Source organism: Muntiacus reevesi, chromosome 6 (genome assembly GCF_963930625.1).
Source record: "Muntiacus reevesi chromosome 6, mMunRee1.1, whole genome shotgun sequence".
In the NCBI taxonomy this organism is placed as follows: domain Eukaryota; kingdom Metazoa; phylum Chordata; class Mammalia; order Artiodactyla; family Cervidae; genus Muntiacus; species Muntiacus reevesi.
In genome coordinates this window covers 5,002,595-5,026,700 of record NC_089254.1, presented here as the reverse complement: position 1 = coordinate 5,026,700, position 24,106 = coordinate 5,002,595, and the positions used below count along the sequence as shown (strand labels likewise).

Here is a 24,106-nt window from a genome sequence, read left to right as displayed (position 1 = left end):
GCTCCCTGTGCCCTGTCTCCTCCTCTGGCTTAGAAGACAGCCCAGCTGGGGGACTACGGGCTCGCTCACTGATGTGGGCAACAGGGCTGGGCAGTTCCCACCCTGTGAGCACCCGGGAAGACCCAGGAAGATGATGGAGGTAGAAACCTCAGCAGAATATCTCGTGCACAGTGGGTAATTCAGTAAATATCTGCTATTATGATGACTGAATCACAGCCTCAGAGTAGGAAGGACTGTGTGTGTGTGCACATAAGTGTCCACACATATGTCTACATGTGCACATGTGTGCATGTGCTTGTTCACACAGGTGTGTGCAGGTACATACATGCACATGTGAGTATATGTGTGAGCATGTGCCCTCACACACCTGCACAGTGAGAAGCAGAGTTGTGGTCACCCCTAGTCTAATGTCTTGGTTACTGGAAGCCTACACAGAAGGCATCAGCTCACTCAGTACCCTGGAGGCCACTGAGGTAACAGGCTGGGGGGGGTCCCTAAGTCACAGGGCCCATCGTCCCTAAGCCATGTGGCGTTGTCTATCATGGATTCTGCTTTTCTCTGAGCATCTGAGCTATTCAAAGACTGACACATTGAAAGCACACATGAAATATTTTTATATCAATGCATAAATCCAATGTGAAATTGTTTGTTATTTTAAAAAAGCAACAACCAAGAGAGGAGGTCGTTGGTTTAATTTCAAAGTTCACAGTGGGATGCGGTCCATGAGTCTTGGGGTGGGCGGTACCTTTATGCAGAAGCCATAGTCTGTGGGGGCGCCGTACTGCTTCCTGCCGGCAATCAGGGAGAAGATGCTGCTGTCCTCCAGCTCGGCCAGCAGCTGCAGGTGTCTGGGCTCCTGCAGGAAGGTGGTCAGGTTTATAGGGGGGAACGTCTCAGCACTTGCCAAGAGCAAGTGTTTCCTGTCCTTGTCAGCAGAGGGCAGTCTACGCGCGCTCTCAACACCTCTCCCCTTTGACAGTCTACATGGTGTAACGTAAGTTCCAAGTTAAAATCATATCCCCCAGGGCCCGCTAAAAACCTCCCAATATTCAGACAGATGGATACAATGTATCTGATATTCCGCCTCATAAGGTAACATTCAAAGTGGTAACCAGGACATCTGCAAACCCTGGTGAAGGTTAGGCGCACACACTCAAATGCAAGACCCCCACCACCTTTGTTACGCTGAGTGTTCAGCGGCCAACTGTGCTTGCAAAAAACTGTTAATGGGAGCATCAATAGCTTGTCCCATCCTGTGCCTTAACTCTCCATCCTGCATCTTTTTCCTGCTCCAGGCGACAAATGACCTGGGGCTCAGCAGCAATGAGGAGGACGCATAAGCCACACAATCAGGGCCGGGAAATTAGGAAGTGGACCTCCCTGTGACCAAGGAAGACCTGCAGCCTCAGAGGAAGGGCGTGCAGCCAGGCCCCTCCTCTGGTGGCCACGCCCTTCCCTCCAGCTCACGCCCCCTTTCCCTGGTGGCCACACCCTCCTCTCTGGTGGTCACGCCCCTTCCCTCCAGCTCACGCCCCCTTTCCCTGGTGGCCACACCCTCCTCTCTGGTGGTCACGCCCCTTCCCTCCAGCTCACGCCCCCTCTCGCTGGTGGCCACACCTTCCTCTCTGGTGGCCATGCCCCTTCCCACCAGCTCATGCCCCCTCTCCCTGGTGGCCACACCCTCCTCTCTGATGGCCACGCCCTTGCCTCCAGCTCACGCTCCCTTTCCCTGGTGGCCACACCCTCCTCCCTGGTGGCCACGCCCTTCCCTCCAGTTCACGCCCCCTCTCCCTGGTGGCCACACCCTCCTCTCTGGTGGCCACGCCCCTTCCCTCCAGCTCACGCCCCCTTTCCCTGATGGCCACACCCTCCTCTCTGGTGGTCATGCCCCTTCCGTCCAGCTCACGCCCCCTTTCCCTGGTGGCCACACCCCTCCCCTCCAGCACACGCCCCCTTTCCCTAGTGGCCACGCCCCCTTTTCCTGGTGGCCACACCCTCCTCTTTGGCGGCCAGGCTCCTTTTCTCCTGACTTCCCAGAACCTGAGGCTGGGCCAGCACCCTCCCTTGGCGTCCCCAGCTCCTCCCCTCTCTCTCCTGCAAGAACAGAAGAGACTACAGCTCTTGGATAGTATAAGCATGGCCAAGGTCAGCTGGATATGTTCCCATGGCAGGTGCCCTCGGATGTTACAGGAAAATAGATCAGAAATGCAAAGACACCAAAAGAGACCCCAGTAAGGCCAGCCCACAATACCCCAACTCTCTTCAGAGGCCTGCAGCCATTTGCAATCCCTCACCTCCTCTTCTTAGTGTGGGTACACACAACCTGCAATTTATTCCATAAAATATCTACAATAACATTTATTAGACTGGCATCAGGGTGACAATAATCTATTGAATATCCTCATGGCTATCCTAGACACCAACGTCCAAATTACAGACACTAAGTCAGCATCTTCCAAGGGACTCGGACCGCCATGAGGTTCTGCTGCCAACCCACAGAGGGAGCGCAGGCTGGCCCGCTTGGTGGGGGGGGCGGCACACAGCCCCTGGGTCCCTAGGTCTGTCATCATCTGGCTTCCCAGGGAGACCTGTGCACCAGGATCTCTGAGTTTAGCGGCTGCACATTCAGCTTAATAAGTCACGAGCTGGGAGGCGGCCACGGTGTGCACCTTTACTCGGAACCCTCCCAGCCTTGTGACTGGCAGTTGCGGCTTTAAAACTCACCTTCGAAGCTCCCTTTGTGGAGCAATAGAGGCCAGATCTCCGCAAACACACATAAAGCTTCTTCCATGATTTCCTTCCCAGCTCCTTCACGTGCAAAAACCCTTGAATCTCAGGACAACTACTGGAGTTTAAAAAATTCTGTTGAAGAGCAAATTTTAAAAGTCAGGTAATACTGATGTGAAATTATGAGAACAGATATACTATGAGCATCATTGACATTGGGACATTTTATGAATTACCAAAATACTCTTTTTGTGTTAAATTGATTGTTTTCAAATGTTTTTCTTTTCAAAAGTCTTTAAAATTCCCATCTAAATTGGTGGTGCCTAAAATATAATTCATGTTTAAACACACACAAGCAAATAGATCTTTTTAACGTTGAAAAACAGAAGTCAGAAACCTCCTAATAAGACCATATGTTTAAGCATCCTGCCCTTTATTCTATTTTTCCTTAAAAATCCCAGTCTGATCCTCAGAGTTGGGGCAACAGAAGTGCCAGAAGCACTAATCAGGAGCGTGTGGGCTGAGAGAAACCATCTGGCCATCACTTTGACCACATGTCCTCTGGTGAAAGCTGCGTATCCTGTGTCTGTCCGTCTCCTGAAACAAGCACCCTGGTGGCAGCCCACTGTCCCCATTAACGCCGCCCACTGGCAGCGCCTCTTTCTTTGGGAAAGAGAGGGCAGGAGCCAGGTTTGGGGTGACCCTTGTAGGTCCCCTCCACTGAGACAGACACTTCTCCTCCTGCAAGTGGGACAGGCCAGCTGGACAGGTCCTAGTGCCCCCAGGCAGTGCTTCTGGGGTTTCCAGAGATCACTGTACCCACTCACCAAGCACCAAATCATCTCAAATCAGGCAACTAAGAAGCAGGAAATCATTTGCCCCTCATTGTGCATAAACCAGGATAAGTAAGTATTGACAACTCTAGCCCAGAGCAGACAGATGCTCTGGTGGGAGGGCCCAGGACAGAACACAGAGGCTCTCAGGTTCCAGAGGCAGAAGAAATAAAGCAGGAAAGGGAGGGCTCAGGGGAGAATTCTATAGGAACTACATTCTAGTACTTTCTCTCATATTTGGTGCCACCTAGAGAGTGCTGGTTCAGAGAAGGCAATGGCACCCCACTCCAGTACTCTTGCCTGGAAACTCCCATGGATGGAGGAGTCTGGTAGGCTGCAGTTCATGGGGTTGCTGAGTGACTTCACTTTCACTTTTTACTTTCATGCATTGGAGAAGGAAATGGCAACCCACTCCAGTGTTCTTGCCTGGAGAATCCCAGGGACGGGGGAGCCTGGTGGGCTGCCATGTAGGCAGTCGCACAGAGTCGGACATGACTGAAGCGACTTAGCAACAGCAGCAGAGAGTGCTGGTTGCGTTAGCGAATTGTTTATTCCCTCACTTAACACGCTGTTAAGAGATACCTTTTTAGGGGTGCAGAGGAATATTCTGGCCTCCTAGAAGAGCATGAGTCAGCACTAAATGTGGAGAGGCAGCTGGTGGGGGAGGGAAAGGCCAGGTGTAACTTGGAACAGACTTTAGGAAGTGAGGAGACAATGAAGATAGGTGTGTTGGTTTTTTTTTTAAGAGTCTAACAAGTAACTTGTTAAAGGTTTTAGAGCAACCTAATCAGTTCTGGGGGCTTCCCAAGTGGTGTTAGTGACAAAGAACACACCTGCCAAAGCAGGAGACTTAAGAGATGCAAGTTTGATACCTGGGTCAGGAAGATCCCCTGGAGGAGGGCATGGCCACCCACTGCAGTATTCTGCCTGGGGAATCTCATGAACAGAGGAGCCTGGTGGGCTACAGTCCAAGGGGTCGCAAAGAGTTGGACATGACTGAGTGACTTAGTATGCATGCGTGAATCAGTTTTTACTATGAGACAGACCCAATCTTTCTGTAGCGATTTCCAGGGCCTTGTGCTTGGAGGTTGGGGGTGGTACTCGCAGGGAACATGGGAACTGCAGCTTCTCTACCCCACCCTCCTGCTCTGATGGCCTCTGCCAGTTTATCCTGTTTCCAAGTGCTTGTTTTGAGGGAGCCTAGCTGCATGCATGCTAAGTCATTTCAGTTGTGTCCAGCTCTGTGACCTCATGGACTATAGCCTGCCAGGCTCCTCTGCCCATGGGATTCTCCAGCAAGAACACTGGACTGGGTTGCCATGCCCTCCTCTAGGGGATCTTCCCGACCCAGGGATCGAACCTGAGTCTCTTATGTCTCCTGCATTGGCAAGTGGGTTCTTTACCAGTAGCGCCACCTGGGAAGCCTGGCTATACACAGCTTTCCCAAGTAAGCATTTATTCCTGGATACTCTAAATTCCAACAGGAGCCAATGCTCATATTTGTGAGGAAGAGCTCAACTGATCCAAGTTTCTACCAGGCCCCTGGGACAGCCCAAGAGCATCTATGCAGAAACTCCAGCAGAAGCCTCTGTACCTGCAAAAGCTGGGTGTGACTGCCGTTGGACTGCTGGCACCACGTAACCATCTGTTCTGGGAAGAAATTCTAGGATGTGGAAAAACAAAGATGGTAAAGGTTAGCTTCCAAATGGGGAAAACATACTTACAGATATGCCAGAACAAAAAACATCCCTACAGGTACGATTATGGACAATTTGTATTTAAAATGACGGTCCTTTTAATTTCTTTATTACACAGTGGAAACACTGTCTTCAAAAGGCTGCATCTTCTGTTAAATGCAGGATCAAGTCTGAAGTCCGTGATGCCCTCTCTGACCCACGCCTCACAGTGTACTTGGGCAGCGGGTTGCCCCGGCCCCTAACTCAAGGACACAGGTGGGTGCAGAAGACAAAGAACTCTTGAAACCAGGAAATGAGCACAGGGACGTGAAGAAGCCTTTTCTGGTGCATTATCCAAAAGCAGTTCTCAAATCTCTTCTTTTCAATAAAAAAGCAGCTAAACTATCAGGACCAGAAGTAGGCACCGGGACTTCTCCCCACAGCTACCGCTGCTGTGACTCAGGATTGGGGCTCACGCCACGGCAGGTACAAGGTTCCCCATCCTGACATCCCACAAGGCACGGGCCCCAGCCCCCCAAATAGAAAACTCCAAGAAACTAGCTCATTATACCTGGATGTTGATTTCTCTACTGATTCTTCCCCGAATAATCCCAAAGCAATATTTGCAACTTGCCGAGAGTAATGAGTTTTTACTATTTGACCAAGTGGCTCCAGTTGAACTAAGAACTTCCAAAATAACTGAAGAAGCCCACCCCAGCTCTCTCTCTCCATTTAGAGACTGACCTCCTCACCCGCTGTTACTTTTGGGAAAAGGCAATGGTTACCTTGGTCAGAACAAAGGCATTCAGTTACGCATCACAAAGACAGTTTTGAGCCAGTATTGCTGGGTTAACTGATTCTCAAACCATCTGCCTCCCACTACATCTTAGTTAGTCATTTTGTGGTCAGCTACAATGAAACTCAAGAAGTTTATACTTGCAATACTTCCAGAGTTCCAAACCCCAAATCCAAAGGGATAAAACTCACCATGGGATTTTTGAAAAACTCGTATTTTGCATAATTCTTCCTGAATAAAAATTTACTTTCACTTGCCATGGTGCTCTCCACCTGGACCACCAGCTCATGGTCTTCCAAGCACCGCTCTGCAGGAGAAAGTATTGTGGGAGATGAAACAGGCAGAGCCTTCAAGGCAGCCTCACAACCAAATACAAAACCCGACTTTTCCATCCTTTAAGCATTGTGGTGAAGGTGAGACTGAGAGCTAAAGTAAACTGAAATCTCACTTTAGTGCATTATCAAGCGCATGAGAGGTCTGAGGACTCAGAGTATAAGGAACTCAGGTCAGTCTTTGCTTTTGCATACTTCTTTTCAATTTGGCATCAACAAAACTTAAGGAGAGTCAATAGAGACTCTTCATAGGACTTCCCTAGTGGTCCAGCGGTTGAGACCCTGCTTTACAATGCAGGGGACGTGGGTTCGATCCCTGGTCAGAGAACTAAGAGCCCACATGTGTGGGGCAACCAAGACCCATATGCCACAACTCAGACCTGGCATAGCCAAATAAAAACTATCTTTAAAAAGGACTCTTTGTAAATGGTTTTGCCTTTAAATTAAGCAATGGCAACTCTTGAAAAGAACAGGGACTCTAACAACTGGGAAATACCCAGAGACAGAGCGGGAGGGCTCTGAGCACGGAGGATGCACAGGTGCGTGGGCAGAGGGGCAGCACACGGGTCAGCACACGGCTTTGACTGCGTGAAACTCAGCCGCCGGGGTGAGCATGGGGCAGGGAGTGGCCAGCAGGCAGCCCGCGCCACACCTGCCTGAACGCCAGAGCCCACGCGAGCCACACGCATCCTGGAGCCGCTCCCACAGCTGGGGCGGGTTGCTGGGAAGGACACGCGCATCGCACGGCCCTCGTGCGAGCGTGCACACACACCCTCCTCGGCGCAGGATTCGGCCGCGCCATCAGCCGGGGGCGGGCTCTCCCGCGTCGCCTGAACTCTGGCTCCACGGGGCCATAAGGCAGCAGTCTGCTCCGTGGTCCGGCGCCCTCCGCGTGTCCACACGCAGCCTGCGACGGGGCGGCCGGGCACCAAGCCCATTCCCTAAGGCGGCACAGGGCCAGAGGGAACCCAGGGCAGCTTCGTGCGTGAGCCGAGGCCAAAGTGGTGGAGAAGCAGATGCTATGAATCGACCCCAAAGGGCCGTGTCAGCCCTTCCCAGCCCCCACCTCCTTTTACACTGCCAGCCGGGAAGCCCTAGAAAGTCTCATCTTCAAGGAAGGATGAAGTGGAGGGCGAGAGCATTCCGAGTCAAAGGCATCTCAGAACGTGGGAGAACTCCTGTCCATGAAGGACACAGTCACCAGGGCGCTGGCCTGAGCCAGGTATGATGGCATGCAGAGCACACTCAGCTTTGGTTTGATATCAGGGCAGGACTCCTTGGTAGAGACATACCCAAAGCCTGAATTTCCTCCCCCTGATGGACAGAAAGCTCGGGCACCTCAGCATGGGCCAGACCGGGCAGTGCCAGGGACCCACCCACAGGCCCCGGATGTGAGGGGAACTGGCCAGCAATTCAGGAACCACACGCACTGCGCGAGGTCTCCCCAGGACGAAGAGAAGAACCAGGGGCAGCATGGCTAAAATAGCTCCGTCTGCCTCCAAGACAGGGGTCAGCACATAGAATAAAATAAAGGTAGATAACAACAACAACAAAATAGGAATAAGCACATGTCTTCCATTTAAAACAAACTCATGACTTTCCTGAAGATTTTAATTCAGAGAAAAATATTTCTATAGTTATGGGGGGGAAACAACTACAACCCAATAGGCTGATAATGGTTGGTTTATAGAATGAAGGTTTTTTCCACCAGGTAAAATATGGAGAAGGAAATGGCAACCCACTTTAGTATTATTCTTGCCTGGAGAATGCCATGGACAGAGGAGTCCGGGGGGTTGCAAAGAGTCAGACATGACTGAGTGTCTAACACATGCACATAACAGGCAGAATAAGGAGAAATAAAACAGCAGGTGGCCATGACCTGGTCCTCCTGACACGAGCTACCAGCTGCATGGGGCACCCAGACGCCACGTCTGGGCAGGCTCCTCTCCTCCCGGCCCAGCAGCCTGGGAGAGCCACACACAACAGCATTAGCAGGCTGTGAAGGGTCCCAGCAGCAGATGCGTCTCTGCCCGGGGTCACTCTGCTGACTCCACGAGCCCCAGACACGGAAGCAACCTAAACAGCCATTGACAGAGGGATGGGCAAAGAAGATGCGGCACGTGTACACAATGGAAGAGTACGCAGCCATGAAAAAGAATGAAACTGTGCCATGTGCAGCGACACGGATGGACCTGGAGAGTACCATATCAAGTTAAGTAAGCCAGAAAGAGAGAAACGAATACCACACGGTATCACTTCTGTGTGGAATCTAAACTACGACACAAGTGAACGTGTCTGTGAAACAGAAGCAGACTCGCAGACACAGAGCGCAGACTTGTGGCTGCCGGGGGAAGCGGCTGGGGGAGGGAAGGGCTGGGAGGCTGGAATTAGCAGATGCAAACTATTCCATACAGGATGGGTGAACAAGGTCCTACTGTGCACCACAGGGCCTGTGACAGACCAGAATGGACAAGAATACAGAGAAGAATATATATGTGTGCATGTGTGTGTGTGTGTGCGTGTGTAGGACTGAGTCACTTTGCTGGGAAGCACAAACTAACACAATACTATAAATCAACTACACTTCAATTTTTCTTTAAAAAGCCTATTTTACTTCTGTGGCCATGCAGCAGACACAGGACTCCTCGGCAGAAACCTGCGCAGCCCCAGCGGGTGGGGTGGGGCTGGCAGACCCAGTGCCCAGCCGACAGCACTAGGAGGTGTCAGCATCCCACTTCGCTGACCCCCGCGGCCCCACAGCACCAGCACCGCCCACATGGCACAGATCAGAGCACCGAACCGCTGCCCAGGGCGTTGCCTGGCTACACAGAATTGTGAGAAGCAAAACAGACCCTCAGAAAGCATCCTGATGTCTAGATCTGCCCAACAAGCAGCTTCCCGCTAGGTGTATCCGTTAGTGGGGAAAGGGCGTCATTTGGTGCCTTTCAGATGTAACAGACACAGGGACAGAGACAAGGATCAGCCTGCAAAGGCAGCTGTGAGCACCAAGGCTGAAGGTGGGCAGCTGCTCCTCCCACGACCCCTGTCTGCATGTGCAGACGTCGGGGTCCGGATGCACTGGGCCCTCCAAAGGGCGGTTGCCATACCCTTCTCATCTGACCAGGAACATACCCAAATCAGGGAACTTGTGACACAGTCACCCAAGACCACGGATCACTCAGGGCTCTGCCCCAACATTTAAGCCAAAGTGCCGCAGGACCTGTAGGGGCTGCCAGTAGCACCAGGAGGTGTTCCTGGCTGCGGCAGCAAGTCCAGTTCAGGGGGAGGGCAGAGAGGGTCCCACCAGCCAGAGATGCCGCCCACTCATGCTGGCAGCTGCCCCTGCTCCTGTGCCCCCGTGAGCATGATGCTCTGCTGAGGGTACCCTCAGAGGCTGGAGACCCCACACATACGCATGGTCTCTGACTAATGGAAAGGAAGTAACTGTCCCACATCTCCTAAATCACCACTCATTTCTGAGTGTGAAAAAGTTTAGTACTGTTAAGGTTACCATAGCTTAGCTGCAAAGACTGGCACAGTAATTGTGGCTGAGCCTACACACTGACTCAGCCACTTGCCTTAGGGATCAGCACGCACCATCTCCCTTTGGCCTGAGCCCCCAGCCTTGTACACATGCAGGTCCCAGGAGCATTCCCGCCATACACTTGGCAAGATTGTGACCTTTTGAAGGGGGAGTCAGTGACCGGGGAGATGGGGCTGGCGGCTCTGCCCTGAGGATGGTGGGGCAGAGGTGGCAGATGCATGCGGCGGGGGTCCTGGGAACACAAGAATGCATCTAGCATAGAGAACATCTCATGTGAGGGGAGTTATGCTGAAACACCCCGCTTCTGTGAAAGGTGCTCCCATAGCCCTGCCCCACAGAAAGCTTGAGACAGGCTGCCAGACCTTCCTCTTCCCGCTGCTGGGCGTCTGACTGTTAAATGCTGGGGGATAAATGGTGAGAATAGGACTTTCACCTAAAGAGCAACAGGTCAGAAAGAAAATGATAGGCTCAGATTACAAAGAGAAGAACTGACAGGGACGGGAGTGGGTAAGCTCCCTGCGGACAGTGGGAGGCTTCCCCGGAGGCTGCTGACTTGGTGGATGTAAGCCTGCAGAACCATCTACAGAACCCGGGCACGAGGGCGACGGGCCCACTCACTGCTCCTGAAGGACCCAGTGGGAGAAAGCGAGGAAGAGCCTTCTGAGGGGACTTTCTGTGTCTGTAATTCAGCTCACTGACTTCTTTTTGTCAAACAGGGTCCAAACAGTCTTTGTCATTTTATGATTTTACTTGCTCCTCTCCTTCTTTGTCCCCCCTTTTTACTTGGTTATAATGAACTGTTGTTCCCTAAAGGGCAGTATGTCAATCCATCTGTGACTAAGAGTAAGAATAAAGAATAAAACTTATGACTATCACATCCCTGAGAGTACTGTGTATGTGAATGTCATTTCTTATTCCCTCAGAATAAATTTTCTTCATGTGAGGAATCATTTCCCAAGTTTTAACATATATCATGTCTCTACTATGTGATGTTACAGGAACCAGGTGCTATGAAAAGAAATACTTGAACAAAAATTTCTCAAGCAGTCCTTGAATGCGACAATGTTCTGTGTATCTGCATCCACTGCATATATTCTCTGTGTACAGTGACAGTCATGTATTAGAATATCTGCTGACGATGCTTTCATAGTTCCTTGTAACTTAGAGGTGGTCAGACTCTTGAATAGTCTTTCAACAATATTCATTATATTTGGATCTAATTATGCAGATACATCTTTAAAATTAATTCTCTGTGCATGTCTGTACACATGTACATGGATATATATGCACGTGTGTACATGCATATGTATACATGTCCATATACACGTGTGTGCAAACACACTGCAGGGTTCCGACACTATCTAGTTTCCAAATTGCTTGCGTGTCAGCAGATGCCTTGGGTGGCCCTATCAGAGCACCAGGGTCCATTCACTGATGAATCACACTGGGGCTTTCAGTCAGCTGCCCTGCTGAGCACCACTGAATGTACCCGCTAGGAGGCTGCTGGGGACGAAGGAAAAAGCCTCTGATGACACGCAAGTGCACTGCACATCCGCAGTGACAGGAAAGAAGTCAGAAGTTCGTAGTGCTCACTTTAAACCACACACCGTCTGTCTGACAGCACAGGGAGCCAGAACATGTGGCCTCAAGCAATGCCAACTCAAACGGACCTGGTATGACGTGGGCTTAGACTGTATAATATGAGCTGCACAAATGCCCGTTAGTGAAAGGAATATGCCAGACCTAGGTTTAATTTCAATTTATTAATTGTTCTAAAAGGTTATGAAAAGACTTTCAGCTGTGGGAAGAAGTTTGCAAGCTGTGCAGTTTTTCTCTCCTTCAAGACATGGAAAGAAAATAGAGCTCTTGACTCACAGAAAATTCTGGTTTTAAATACTTGCCTATGATTTTGGAAGCACCATCCATTATCCAGTAAGAAATTAAATGCAAGTCTGAAAAGCTTCCTTACCTGAAATAAGCCACCAAACAAGCAAACCCCAAACTTTAATAAGTTCTGGAAATAGAACACATTTCAAAATAATCTCTTGCTCTCTCAAATACCCAGAGACACTGCGGGAAACTCAAACTTAGGTGACATTGCCCCCTCGACTCCTGGGGGCCTCCTTGTGCCCTTCTGCAGGCGGTCCCCACAGCCCCCCGACCCCGTCGGGTGGGGGAACGGCTCTGCAAAGTGATGCCAGCATCTTCCAGGGCACCTCTGGCTGACCCCCGAGCACAGGCGTGCAGCAAGCCCCGGGTCTCTCAGCCCGTCGTCCTGGTGAACCAGAGGGACCCCCCTTCCTGCTGTGTCTAAGCCCGTGAGAACTACTGCTCTAAACATCCAAGAGCGAGATTCTGAAAGCACCAGAGGGGAGAGGGCCGGGAGCGAGGAAGCGGAGAGTTCAGAAGCAGAGCAGCAGCAGTAGCACGCACAGATCACCTGCTGCACTGGCAGGGGGCCCTGCAGGGACAGTCTGGCATCCGGGGGTGGTGGTCTGCAGCTGACAGCACCCTGAGCAGCCCCCTGCTGCTCCCCACCCGGAGCTGCTCCCCTTCCTGGAGCGCCCCCACCCAGAGCTGCTCCCCACCTAATCCCAGGTGTGGGTGGTGCTCCACCAGTGTCCAGCTGTTGTCGTCCACACAGTGACTTCTGTAAACCAGCAACTGGCACAGGTCCCTGGCCGTCATGTCTGCCAGAATCTCCACCACTTTGCTCGTCCCGTCTTCACTGAAGACTTTAACATCCTGCAACACAAGAAGGGGACACTTGCGGATGAACAACTATGGGTCTTCAGAAATACACTCTGATACAACATACAACGGGAAAAGCGTAGATGATGGCGCTCCAACATGTATTACTGCTTTTCCAAGCAGCAGGTGGCCGCAGTCTGCACCCATCAACACTCCCCTCTCATCCCCCTGTGGATGCATAGGGCACACAGGATTCCACCACAGGCTCTGAAAACACCCAGGAGATCTCGGGGACATACAGCCAAACCAGTGTATGAGCTGCACTGCCATGATCTGTCTCGGGAAGCGACAGAATTCCTTCTAAGTGATGCTGGTGGTCTTGGGGTTGGACAGGTTACAGCTGAACCGACTGGGAAAACAAAGCAACAGACGCCCTGCAGTAACCCTAACTCCGGTGCCTCCAGCTGTTCTCCCTCCCAAGGGTCCCCATGCAGCAGTTGGCACCCACTGCCTCCTCCTGTCATCCCCTACCCACCTCATATTCACTGTGGCTTCGGAAGAAGATGAGGAAAAGTAATATGCACATGCCAAAATTTAAACTACTAAAAAGGGCAGTCCCAAAACTCTTTGGCCCCTCCCCGCTACAAAATTCCAAGCCAGCTTCGTTTTCCCAGTGCCGTTCAAAGCCATGACCTAGGAACAGCTCCCAGACAGGGGGATGGCCAAGCAGAAATCCAGAGGATGAAACACTCTCTCTGCCCCAGCTGCAAAATCAATAGGGGTGTAGCCTTGACAGGAAACATGAGATTCTTAAAGAAATCTTACCTCAACAGCGTGGAAGAAGCAGTCAGAGGAACAAGATGGCATTTTAAACCGAGACTGCGTCTTCAAGGGCAGTGTGTCCCCAGCCTCTCCCACCGTGCCTGGCAGGCAGGACCCCCACTCCAGGCGCTGGCCCACCGACAGAAGCCTGCTGGGCAGGCTGTCTCTGGGCGCAGGGCAGCCGCTACCAGGCTGTCTTCGGCTCGGTCCTCTAGCTTATGAATCAAGCCACGGGGGCAGACCAATCAGGACCTTGCCTGGGCCTGATGCAATCACTCTCCTACTCAGCGATCCCGCCGAGTGGAGGTGATGACGACAGGCAACACGAGGCTCAGACCAGGGCTCCAGCAAAACCCCCGCTCAACCCCCCACGGCAGTGAGCGCCAGGCAGGATGCCTGGCCGGAGTGTGCCTGGCTGCCAAATCTCTCAGCAACCTTGAGCCCCGCAAGGCATGCTATCACTTGCAAGTTTGGAGCTGGAGCTTTCTGCGGCCTGGGTGTCAGCTGGCCCTGAGGGGCTGGCTCCACTCCCTCCCTCCTCGCTCCAAGGCCTTTTCTCGCAGTTTGATTAAGTGCAGACTTTGAACATTTCTCTCCACTGCGAGGAGTCCCGCAGGGGATGGTGAGCTGCTCAGATGAAGTCCACAGGGAGGGTGCGTTCTCCCGAGGACTGTCCACAGCAGAGTTCTCACAGCCAGAGGGCAGATAGGACCACCCCGGGGACTGAGTTGTCAGTGGGGCAGGGTCACTGTTCCCACCACCTCTCCACTAGCCCTCCAACCCGGGGTGGGGTGGGGGGGGATCAGGACCCAGTAGCCTGCTTATAACTCACATTCACCTTAAATGAAACCCACTCCACGTCTTTTCTGGAATTGATGTTTCACTGAAGGACAGTTCGACTTCTCTAAAACCAGTTAAATATTCAAATACAGATAACATGACTGAGTTTATGAAAACAAAATGGAATTTCAACAAAGAAAACACGTCTCTGGTGTACAGGTAAAAGCTTTGTAAGAACAAAGAAAAACAAACCTAGAAAAAGAATTCATACAACTGATATATATGCTAATTACATACAAGTACATATGTAATTATAAATATGTAAATTATAAATATATAAATCTTCCATAGCAGTGCATACATACAAATCACTATGTTCCTAATTTTCCTTCTTTCCTAAGTTTCTAAGTGAACTTATCTGTGATTACAACGAATATTATCTTCCCTAGGAAATTTACATTAGGTTGAAGTGCATTTCCCATCTCTCTCCAAGTCTTTTCCTGCCCAAATCAGCTGTAGCAGCAGCTTTTAAATCTTCTTTTCAGTCCTACAGCACTTTCCTTTAAACTCTTTCTTCACTTCCCTTTGCTCCAAGACCATGCTCCCAGAGGCCTAAATATAGACCTAGTATTAAAATCTAAGATGTGCTTTGTCATATGGCCACGTCCCCAGCTTTCAGATCCCCAGAGCCAGGGGACCTGCTGGGGGTGGGGTGGGCGGGCTGCGGCCTGTGACACAGACAGACACAAGGGTCACAGGCTGCCGGGACAGGGCTTCAGATCCCGTACTGCCAGCTCTGCTCCCAACACAGCGCTATCCAGTTATCTCTCCAAAGCCACCAGGGCCTGCGGACCAGATGAAACAGACCCAGAGACAGAAACCCAAGGAAGCCAGCATACACACCGAGTCTCACCCAGGGAGCATGGCGAGCTAGAGAGGAGAGTGTAACCGACACAAATGCACAAAGGAAGATGCTGTTGGAACTGCCAGCCTCTAACGCCAGCAGCTCTAGAAGGGGCATCTCGCCCTGTGCCCACCACCCCTCCAGTCAGCAACTGGGCAGGGCCGGGCTCATTCTGGAAACAAGTGAGGGTCTTCCATCTCTGCGTTTGGTGCAGCAGGCCTGGCTGAGGGATGCTGGGGAGCAGGCTAAGTTCCCAAGTGAGATGCTCATGGTCCTGCGAGGGCAGGATGCAGGAGCTTCTTCCCTGTCGCCCACCAAGGCCTCTGCTCCACCAACTCACAGTTCAGCCAGGATGAGACTGACGCCGAGGGCACACAGGTCTCTGGGGAACACACGGATCTGGGTCCTGCGAGGTGGCGGGGGGACTCGGGACACAGACCTGCAGCGCCAGTCCAGCCCGGTCACTCCTTGGCTCTGTGACCCCAGTGATGGAAGGGGAAGCATCACTCACGACCCCCTGACGAGGTGGGGGTTCTGGGGAGAATAGACCCACTGCAGTCCGGCCTCATCAGCAACTAGCCAAGGGGACTTGGCTGAGCCTGGCCTCTCTGTGCCTGTGAAGCGGGGATCTGGCAGCGGCAGCAGCCTCACGGGTCAGCCTGGCTGGGGCTAACGGGAGCCTCTTCTGAACAGCTCCTGGCTCCCTTTGCCTACCCCCGGGGTGCCCTCAGATGCGCTGCGGAGCTGGGGACAAGGCAGGAGCTCGCTCAAGGCCTGAGACACAGGCGAGGGGTGGGGGACCAGACCTGGACAGCCGTGACCGACTCCAGTTTGCAGTTAAGACAGCAGAACTCATGATCGCTGAGATTCAGGGGGAACAAGTCAGTCAGAAAAGCCAACTGCTGAGTTTTCCGCTTTTGCACTGCAAAGGAAATTAAGCAGCTAATTGCTTTTAAAGACAAAACTACCATTTATTACAGAATAACCTATATGGGAAAAGAATCTGAAAAAAGACTAGATATGAAAATGAAAGTGTTAGTTGCTCAGTCATCTTTGACTCTTTGTGACCCCATGGACTGTAGCCCGCCAGGCTCCTCTGTCCATGGAATTCTCCAGGCAAGAATACTGGAGTGGGTTGCCATTTCCTTCAGGGAGATCTTTCCAACCCAGGGATCAAACCCAGGTCTCCCACAATGCAGACAGATTCTTTACCACCTAAGCCACCAGGGAAGCCTGGAATAGATCCATGTATATGCATTAACTGAACCACTGTGTTTTACACCTGCAGTGAACACAACCTTGTAAATCAACTATATCCTAGTGAGAGGGTAACAGGCAGGAAGGCCAGGGGTCTCCACAGGGAGGAAATAGGCTGTAAGTGTCAGATGATTTTATCTCTCTTAAGTGGCAGGAGGAAACAAACTAGCAATACTTTTTTCCTTCTCTATACAAATTTAAAAGGAGGTTTCTCTTAAAATACTGTGTTGCCATAATGACACCTGGTTTCACCTGAAGCTAACTACTCTCAAACCCTGAGTTAACCCATGCATTTTTCTTATGGAAATGTTTGTCTTAAGCTATGTTAATGTGCCATGCATTTACCACAGACTCTGTCTTCAAGTCATTCAGCCAAAAGGCTCAGAACCTACTTGACAAACCAGTATGTTATACTCAGATATTGTTCCCCTAGTCTATGTAAATGAAACTATTTGTATGGTAATCTGCCCTTCTACAAGATTCAAGTCAATCATTTTATGGCCTGGGATGAATCATCTGGTGCCAAGATTATCCCAAAATGCATCTTATGGCTGAGGGGCCTGGTGCCATTCTGGGTTTTAAGACATTCCTTTCTTTTCATTAACAGACTACTAGTGACTATATAACATCCAGCTGAAGACTGGCAGGGGGATACTCTTTCTGCCCCCTTCTGATGCATATGTCAGAAGCTTTCTCTGTTTCCTTTATACTTTAATAAAACTTTATTACACAAAAGCTCTGAGCGATCCAGCCTCGTCTCTGGCCCCGGATTGAATTTGTCTCCTCCGGAGGCCAAGAATCCTGGCATCTTATCATTCAGCAACAACCTTTCACTAGTATATAAACTATCTAAAGTAAAACAATTTTTTAAATGTCAAAAAACGAAAAGAAGAGCAAATCATGTCCAACGTAACACCTCCTTATATACTCAGAAAATATGAGAACATATGCTATCTGCATGGCAGGATTCCGATTCTGAAATTTGCAATAAATTCTTGGACTGCATTGCTTTCTTGCTGTATAAATGATAAAAATAAACAAACTCTGAATTAAAAAATAATATTAGAGAGGGATAATTATGTCAACAGCTTGAGATTCTTTCATTTCAGGGTTAATGGGGGGAGGAAGGCTCTACCACATGCAGTCCTCCGACTGGTTTGGTGTTGCAGCCCGTCCTAAAAGCCTTGACGTGGTGACAGAGGTTCCATCTTTCCTGCAGCTCTGCTGACATCTTTCCTGCATTCATTTACAGAGAGGGGTGCAGGAGCTTGGATCTGTGCAAACTTGCAGGAAGGCGTTTAAGGAGAGTTGGGGTTGAAGCTACATCATGTCCGCAGCCCCCAACAGGCAGACAGATGGTGGACAGCTCGCTCCTGCCACCCTTATTTCTGCCTCAGGGGCCAGACATTCCCTGCTAGGGCCTTGCAGGTCGGAGTCTTGTCCGAATCCTGCAGACTCTTGACACTGGCAGAGACCAACTGGTGAAAACAGCAAACAGTGACCTCTTAGCACTTTGTCCCAGGGTCAGCAGAGGGGCTGGGCATCCCTGGGGGGGTCGGTGGCCTCTCAGAGCTGGGGCTGAGCCAAGTAGATAGACCATCCTTGGCATGGGACCCAGAGAGCCTGCGGGGTCTGAGCTGAGCACCTGTCTCACTTGTTTATCACCCAATCTTCTTCTCAGTTCAAAGCTCTCTGGGTCCTGTTTAAATGCATTTTCAAAGTGAGGATGAAAGCTGGGCTTCTCATTACACCTGAAGCCCCCTGTAAATCCTGTGGGTAAACCCTTAGGGAGTAGCCAGGCTGTACCCAAGGGCCACCGGGGCGTCCAGACAGGAAGGCCAATAGCAAAAGGAAGGCCACACCAGAAGACGCTCAGCATCGCCAATGATTATGTGAATCAAAACCACAGTGAGGGGCCACCTCACATGGGTCAGAACGCCAACATCAGAAAGTCTACAAACAGCTAACAATAGAGAGGATGTGGAGAGAAGAGAACCCTGCTATCCTGTGGGTGGGAATGTAAATTGTTTCAGCCACTATGGAGAACAGAATGGAGGGTCCTAAAAATATCTGAAAAGAAGAGCTGCCATATGATCCCGCAATCCCACTCCTGGGCGTGTATTCAGAAAAGATGAAAACTCTAATTTGAAAAGACACGTGCACCCCAATGTTCGTAGCAGTACTAGTCACATGAAACAACCTAAGTATCCATCGACAGAGAAATGGATAAAGAAGATGTGGTACATATAAACAATGGAATTCTCCTCAGTCATGAAAAAGTGTAAATAATGCCATTTGCAGCAACATGGATGGACCTGGATGTTGCTGAGTGAAGTAAGTCAGAGAAAAAGAAATATCACATGATATCACTTATATGTGGAATCTAAAAAAATGATACAGATGAGCTTGTCTAAAAAAAGAAACACTCACAAAGAAAACTTCTGGTTCCCAAAGGTAAAGGGGGGGGTGGGTTAATTAGAAGTTTGGGGTTAGCAGATACAAAGTACTCCATATAAAACAACAAGGTCCTACTGTACACCAGTGAACTACATCCAGTGTCTTGTAATAAACTAGAATGGAAAAGAGTCTGAACAAGGAGATACATGTACACCTGCATTCTGTGCGCTAAGCTGCTTCAGTCGATTCCATCTCTTTGCAATCCTATGGACTGTAACCTGCCAGGCTCCTCAGTCCATGGGATTCTCCAGGCAAGAGTACCCGATATTCTTGCCAGGCCTTCCTCCAGGGGATCTTCTCCACCCAGGGATCTTCTCGACCTTGGGTCTCTGGTGTTGGGAGGGGTTTCTTCACTACCAGTGCCATCTGGGAAGCCCATATTATACACATATATCCATATATATATACACACATATATCTACACACACATAGAACTGAATCAGTTTGTTGTATAAATGAAACCAACATATTATGAACTAACTATATTTCAATTAAAAAAACATCAAAAGGGAGGGAAGATGGGGGGATGAGGGTGGGAGGTGCGGAGGGAATCCTGGTCTGGCCCGGCCTGTGAGGAGGGAAAACGGCAAAGCCAGTGGCATCTGGGCAGCGGCAGGTACACCCCTGAGCATTGCAGAGGCCACAGCGGGGCCCCATGTGAACTCCCTCCAAGGCCAGCATCCCTCTGTTCCCACCAGACACAGGGTGGAAGCCAAGGACGGGAGGACTGCCCTCCCAGAGGGAGGAGATGGGGCCACTGGGTCCCAGCTCTGAAGCAGGGCCTCTGTATGCCTTTCTCTCTGTCGGCAAGAGGCCTTCCAGGAGCTACATGAGGCTGTAGACTCCGGGGGCCTCAGAGCCCCCACGTAGGGCAGGCCTAGCAAGTGTGGGCGAAATCAGACGTACTTCAGATTAGGGCAGGGCCAGGGCTGGGCTGGGTTTGTTTTAGTGAAAAGAATGTGATTCTACTGACTGCTGTTTTCAGTTCTATTCTAAACTGCTATTCCTTTGGGCCACAAGGAATGATAACTGAAGCTGCTACAGATGATCACATAGGCCCACCACACGCGGTAATGACATTAGCATCATTCTCTTCAACAACACGGACCCAAAGGGACTTCTAAAAAAACAGGAGTCTGTGTTATAATCTATTGATTTCAAGGTTTCAGAGACAATTAAAAATATTTTAAGTCCTCACAATCCTTTCTAAAGGAGTTAAAGTTCTAAAAACAACTCACAAACTAGTTCTGGAAGTCAGGCACAGCCCTGGAGCCCCCCACGGACCCCCTTGTTGCCTGGTGCTCACGGGCAAGATGCAGGGCGCAAGGCTGCCTGCTGGCACCTCAGAGTCACCATCTGGAAGAATTGATTTTGACTGGCTCACCTGTATTTCTTTTCAAGTTTTCTAGAATAGATACATACAGCCTATTACTTTGACAAAAGCAATTTGTACAGAGTGGCGTCTTACAGGAAACAAAAATAACAGCTGTTTTAAAAACATCCCAGGGACGTCCCTGGCCGTCCAATGGTTAAGACTCTGCCTTCCAGTGAAGGGGGTGTGGGTCTGATCCCTGGTCAGGGAGTTAATATCTCACAAACCTCAAAGGCAAAAAATCAAAACATAAACAACAGAAGCAATATTATAACAAATTCAATAAAGCCTTCAAAAATGGTTCACCCCTGCATTCTCTTCCCCCAAATCCTATTCTCCTTTGTTGAGGTAGAGAGGACCCAAGAGGCCCCACTTCCATGGAGCTGAGAGAAGATTCCCAGTGCTTCTCTGGGTGTCAGAGTCCCTGCACACACAGGGCTGCTCTGGGGGCCCCCCTGGCCCCCCATTAGCAGAGTCCTGAGCTGTCCTGGGAGCGTCTGTTCCCATCTCTTCCTCTGCAGAGCGCCTGGGGTCTGGCCAGGCTTGCTACTCTGTCTGTTCACCTGGGGAGGAGCTACCCCCTTCCTGCTATACCTGCCTCCCTTCTTCCTGGGCCCCAGAGTCCAGGTGAGGCTTCCACTCCACTGCAGTGACCTGCTGTGATTCTGCAGCCCTGCGCCAAGTCATTCTCATCTACAAGCCTCCCCTCACCGCGAGCTTCCAGGACTAGGCACCACGGCTGGGCTCCAGATCGTGCAGGCGGTATGGAGTCTGTGCCGAGAGATGCCCCGTCCCGCCTGCCCGCACTGTGACCCTGAGAGCTGTGGAGGGTGGCTACTTTACAACATAAAGCAGAGGACCTCATTCAGGGTACAGGCGGCACGGGTGTTCCCACACTCTGAGCTCTGTGTAAGGACAAGGGTATGCCAAGTCAGGAGCAGACGGGATCATATACAATGGACATTCCTGATACATACACATACATTTTTATTGTTGTTCAATTGCTAAGGCATGTCTGATTCTTTGCAACTGCATGGACTGCAGCACACCAGGCTTCCCTGTCCTTCATATATATGTATAAATATACACACATGTATATACACACAAATGTACACGCACAAACACACATGCACACACACACATACACAGTTGACCCTTGGCCAGCAGAGGGATTGATCTGAGTATAACTTTAGTTGGTCGCCCAGCCCCATGCCAGCGACAGTAGCGCTGTCCTGTTTGCACTGAAAAATGCCCACGTTCAAACCCAAGGCGTGCAAGGGAACACAGATACATTCATGTTTTCTTACAGGTTTTCACTGCAACATGTTTGGAAAACGCACAGAGGACAAAGGAGAGAAGGGGGCCATCGCTGACAACTCCCACATTCACAGTTGCAGTTCTCCATGTGTCCTTCCTGTCGTCTCCTGCACAGCTGTTATAAATAGAGGCATGCACACCACTGGGCTCAGATGGCGTCTGAGCTTTTGCAATCGCGGTGTCAAGCTTCACGTTACAGCAGCAACATCACGTTACCCCCAGGTCCCTGTGTTTCTCTGGCGTTAGTGCTGGGGGGGGGGGGTTTCTGCTCACGGCTGTGGGGAAGGTGGTGCTGCCCCAGGCCGCCCACTCAGTGGCTTCTCAGTGACCCTTCTCCTCACAGAGCTCCCTGGCACATCTTTGTACATGACTCTTGGAGTGTGGGATGAATTACTTTCTCAGGATAAATAGCTGAATGTCAATTTTCCCAGAGTCCCACCTCTAATAGGGGAAATATTTCCAAGAAAGGAGATGACATGTGTTTGGCAGAATGCGTACTATTCCTTCAAGCACAGGCCTCCTCTGAGCATCTCCGAACCTCTAGCCCCCATTGAGCAAGCACTCATCAAGCACACGCACTGTGCTGGCCCCCCTCTCCTGGATGTCCAAGTCACCTCACTCCCCACCCCCAACCCCACGCTGTCTTAAGTGCATCGTTACGGAGACTGTAGAACCTGCCAGCATGGGATTCAAGCTCCTGCTCTCCACTCCCTGCCCGAGCCATCCCACACCAGACTTTCGACATCCTCAACCCCAAACAGAGGGATATTACATAGGCTGATGGTGAGTGTCACTCACAGAAATGCATGCAGCTCCACAGCCCAGAGCAAACGCTCCATATATGATCATTCCAGACACACTCCTCTCGACTCCTCCTCCTGGGGCATCATGTGCCTAAAAGATCCCCTCCCCACGGGTTGCAGGACAGAGACTGTCTACAGCATCAGTTCAGGAAGAGGGAGCACTTGGCAGGAAGCTCACCCTGGGCTTCTGCTAAGCTCAGACACTTCTATGGGGCTTTCAACTGTGTCTGGCCTAAGTAGTTGAAAATCCAAGAATTCAAAGTTTGCTTTGTATTTCAAGCAGCTGAAGCCCACCATGAGAGGCAGTGATGGTCCTGAGAAAAGGGGCCCCTATCATGGCCCGTCCATCCTGGTGGGGTGGAGGCTGTGCTTTGCCCAGAGCACGGGTTGACCAGATGACCTGTAAGGGGTCTGCTGACTGGGTTCTGTCCCTAGCTCTGCTGGGTGCAGGCGGCCCTGCGCCATGAATGTGGTGCTGAAACTTGCAAGGTGGCCTGGGACTGGGTTTTTCAGTGTGGGTCAGAGCCCCTGGGGGAGCAAATTCCCATGGCCAAGCCCTTCCCTGGGGTGGCAGTGTCTTGTAAGGGAACTCATGGCACTAGGGTTGCAGACATGCAGTGTAAATGCAATTCCTACTTGAGGACAAAGTTTTTTAAAAGTGAGATTAAGGAATTAGGTGTCACAATGGTATTAACAGTGTTGTTAAGAAAACAGTCTGGATCTTTTATAGAAAGAGACTAAAAGATTTATAGAGAAATGATACGATGGCTGGACTTTGGGTCAAAACAATATAATATGTAAGGGGGTGTGGTTTGACAGTTGTGTGGTCTGGATGGGGGGGCATGTGGGGTTCACCACACTATTCTACTTTTGTACAGGTTGTATTCTTCATAGAAAAAGAAGGATAAAGAAAGTCACCAGGAGAAATAAAGCAAATTTGAAGACTTCTCCTGGCTAATCTATTTGAAGAACTGAACCCACGTTTTCTCTTACGAATCTTAAAATGTAGTAGAGAAAGCAGTACCCCTTCCCACCCTGAGTGGTTCCTGGCGGGGGCTGGACACTCCCCCACCCCCTTCCCCCCACTGAGGCACATGTGGCCACGTCTGAGATATTTCTGCTTGTCACAGCTGGTGTGCGTGTGGGGGGACTATTCTCTGTGGGCAGAGGCACGACTGCTGCTAAACATCATCCAGGGCCCGGGACAGCCCCGCATCCGAGGACTCTAGTCCCAAACGTCACGTATGCAGAGCAAGGGGAGTCCCGGGCTCGGCAAGGACGCACTCCGACGAGAGCATGTCACAAAGAAAAGGGGACAGCCCCAGCGGGACAGCGTGAGGTCAAACCAAACGAGGACTGCAGTGGTAGTGAGTCACGGAGTCCAGTGACAGTTAACCCGCTCTTACTGACAGCTGACCCGCTCCACACAGCTGGGAGAGAAGCACCACTCGTCCTCACGGCTGAAGGCCGCCTGGTAGACGCAGGATGACAGAGCGAGAGTCATCACACGGGAACTGGCAGTATTTGACCAAACCAGCCAGAGGAGGTTGGAGGAGGGAGCATGGGACGTGGTTCCAAGCTCTCTTCCTTTAAACTACTTTCTAGTTACAAGGGCAAGATGCAACGTCGCAATGGAGAAACCCAGCTGACAAGAGCAAAAAATACCAGCTTTAGTGAGAAGAGACACACGAGCATCACAGCGTCCTCAACTCCTGCCCCGAGAAGGAGGCAGCTGCCTGTGGTGTCCCCACCACGGGCAGCCTGAAGGGGCCCCAAAGAAACCTCCTACAGAGCA

The 24,106-nt window shown here is 50.8% G+C and overlaps 1 protein-coding gene across 7 annotated transcripts in view; it reads right to left on the bottom strand.

Moving 5' to 3' along the window:
* Positions 1–24,106, bottom strand: part of GRB10 (growth factor receptor bound protein 10) — a 216,560-nt gene that overhangs the window by 28,228 nt on the left and 164,226 nt on the right. For all 7 annotated transcript variants that reach the window (XM_065939818.1, XM_065939823.1, XM_065939817.1 and 4 more), the window contains 5 exons: positions 12,497–12,653; positions 6,224–6,339; positions 5,155–5,223; positions 2,725–2,862; positions 746–856 (listed from right to left, as the gene is read on the bottom strand). In XM_065939818.1, coding sequence (XP_065795890.1) covers positions 746–856; positions 2,725–2,862; positions 5,155–5,223; positions 6,224–6,339; positions 12,497–12,653 — 591 coding nt within the window. The remainder of the gene's footprint in view (positions 1–745; positions 857–2,724; positions 2,863–5,154; positions 5,224–6,223; positions 6,340–12,496; positions 12,654–24,106) is intronic.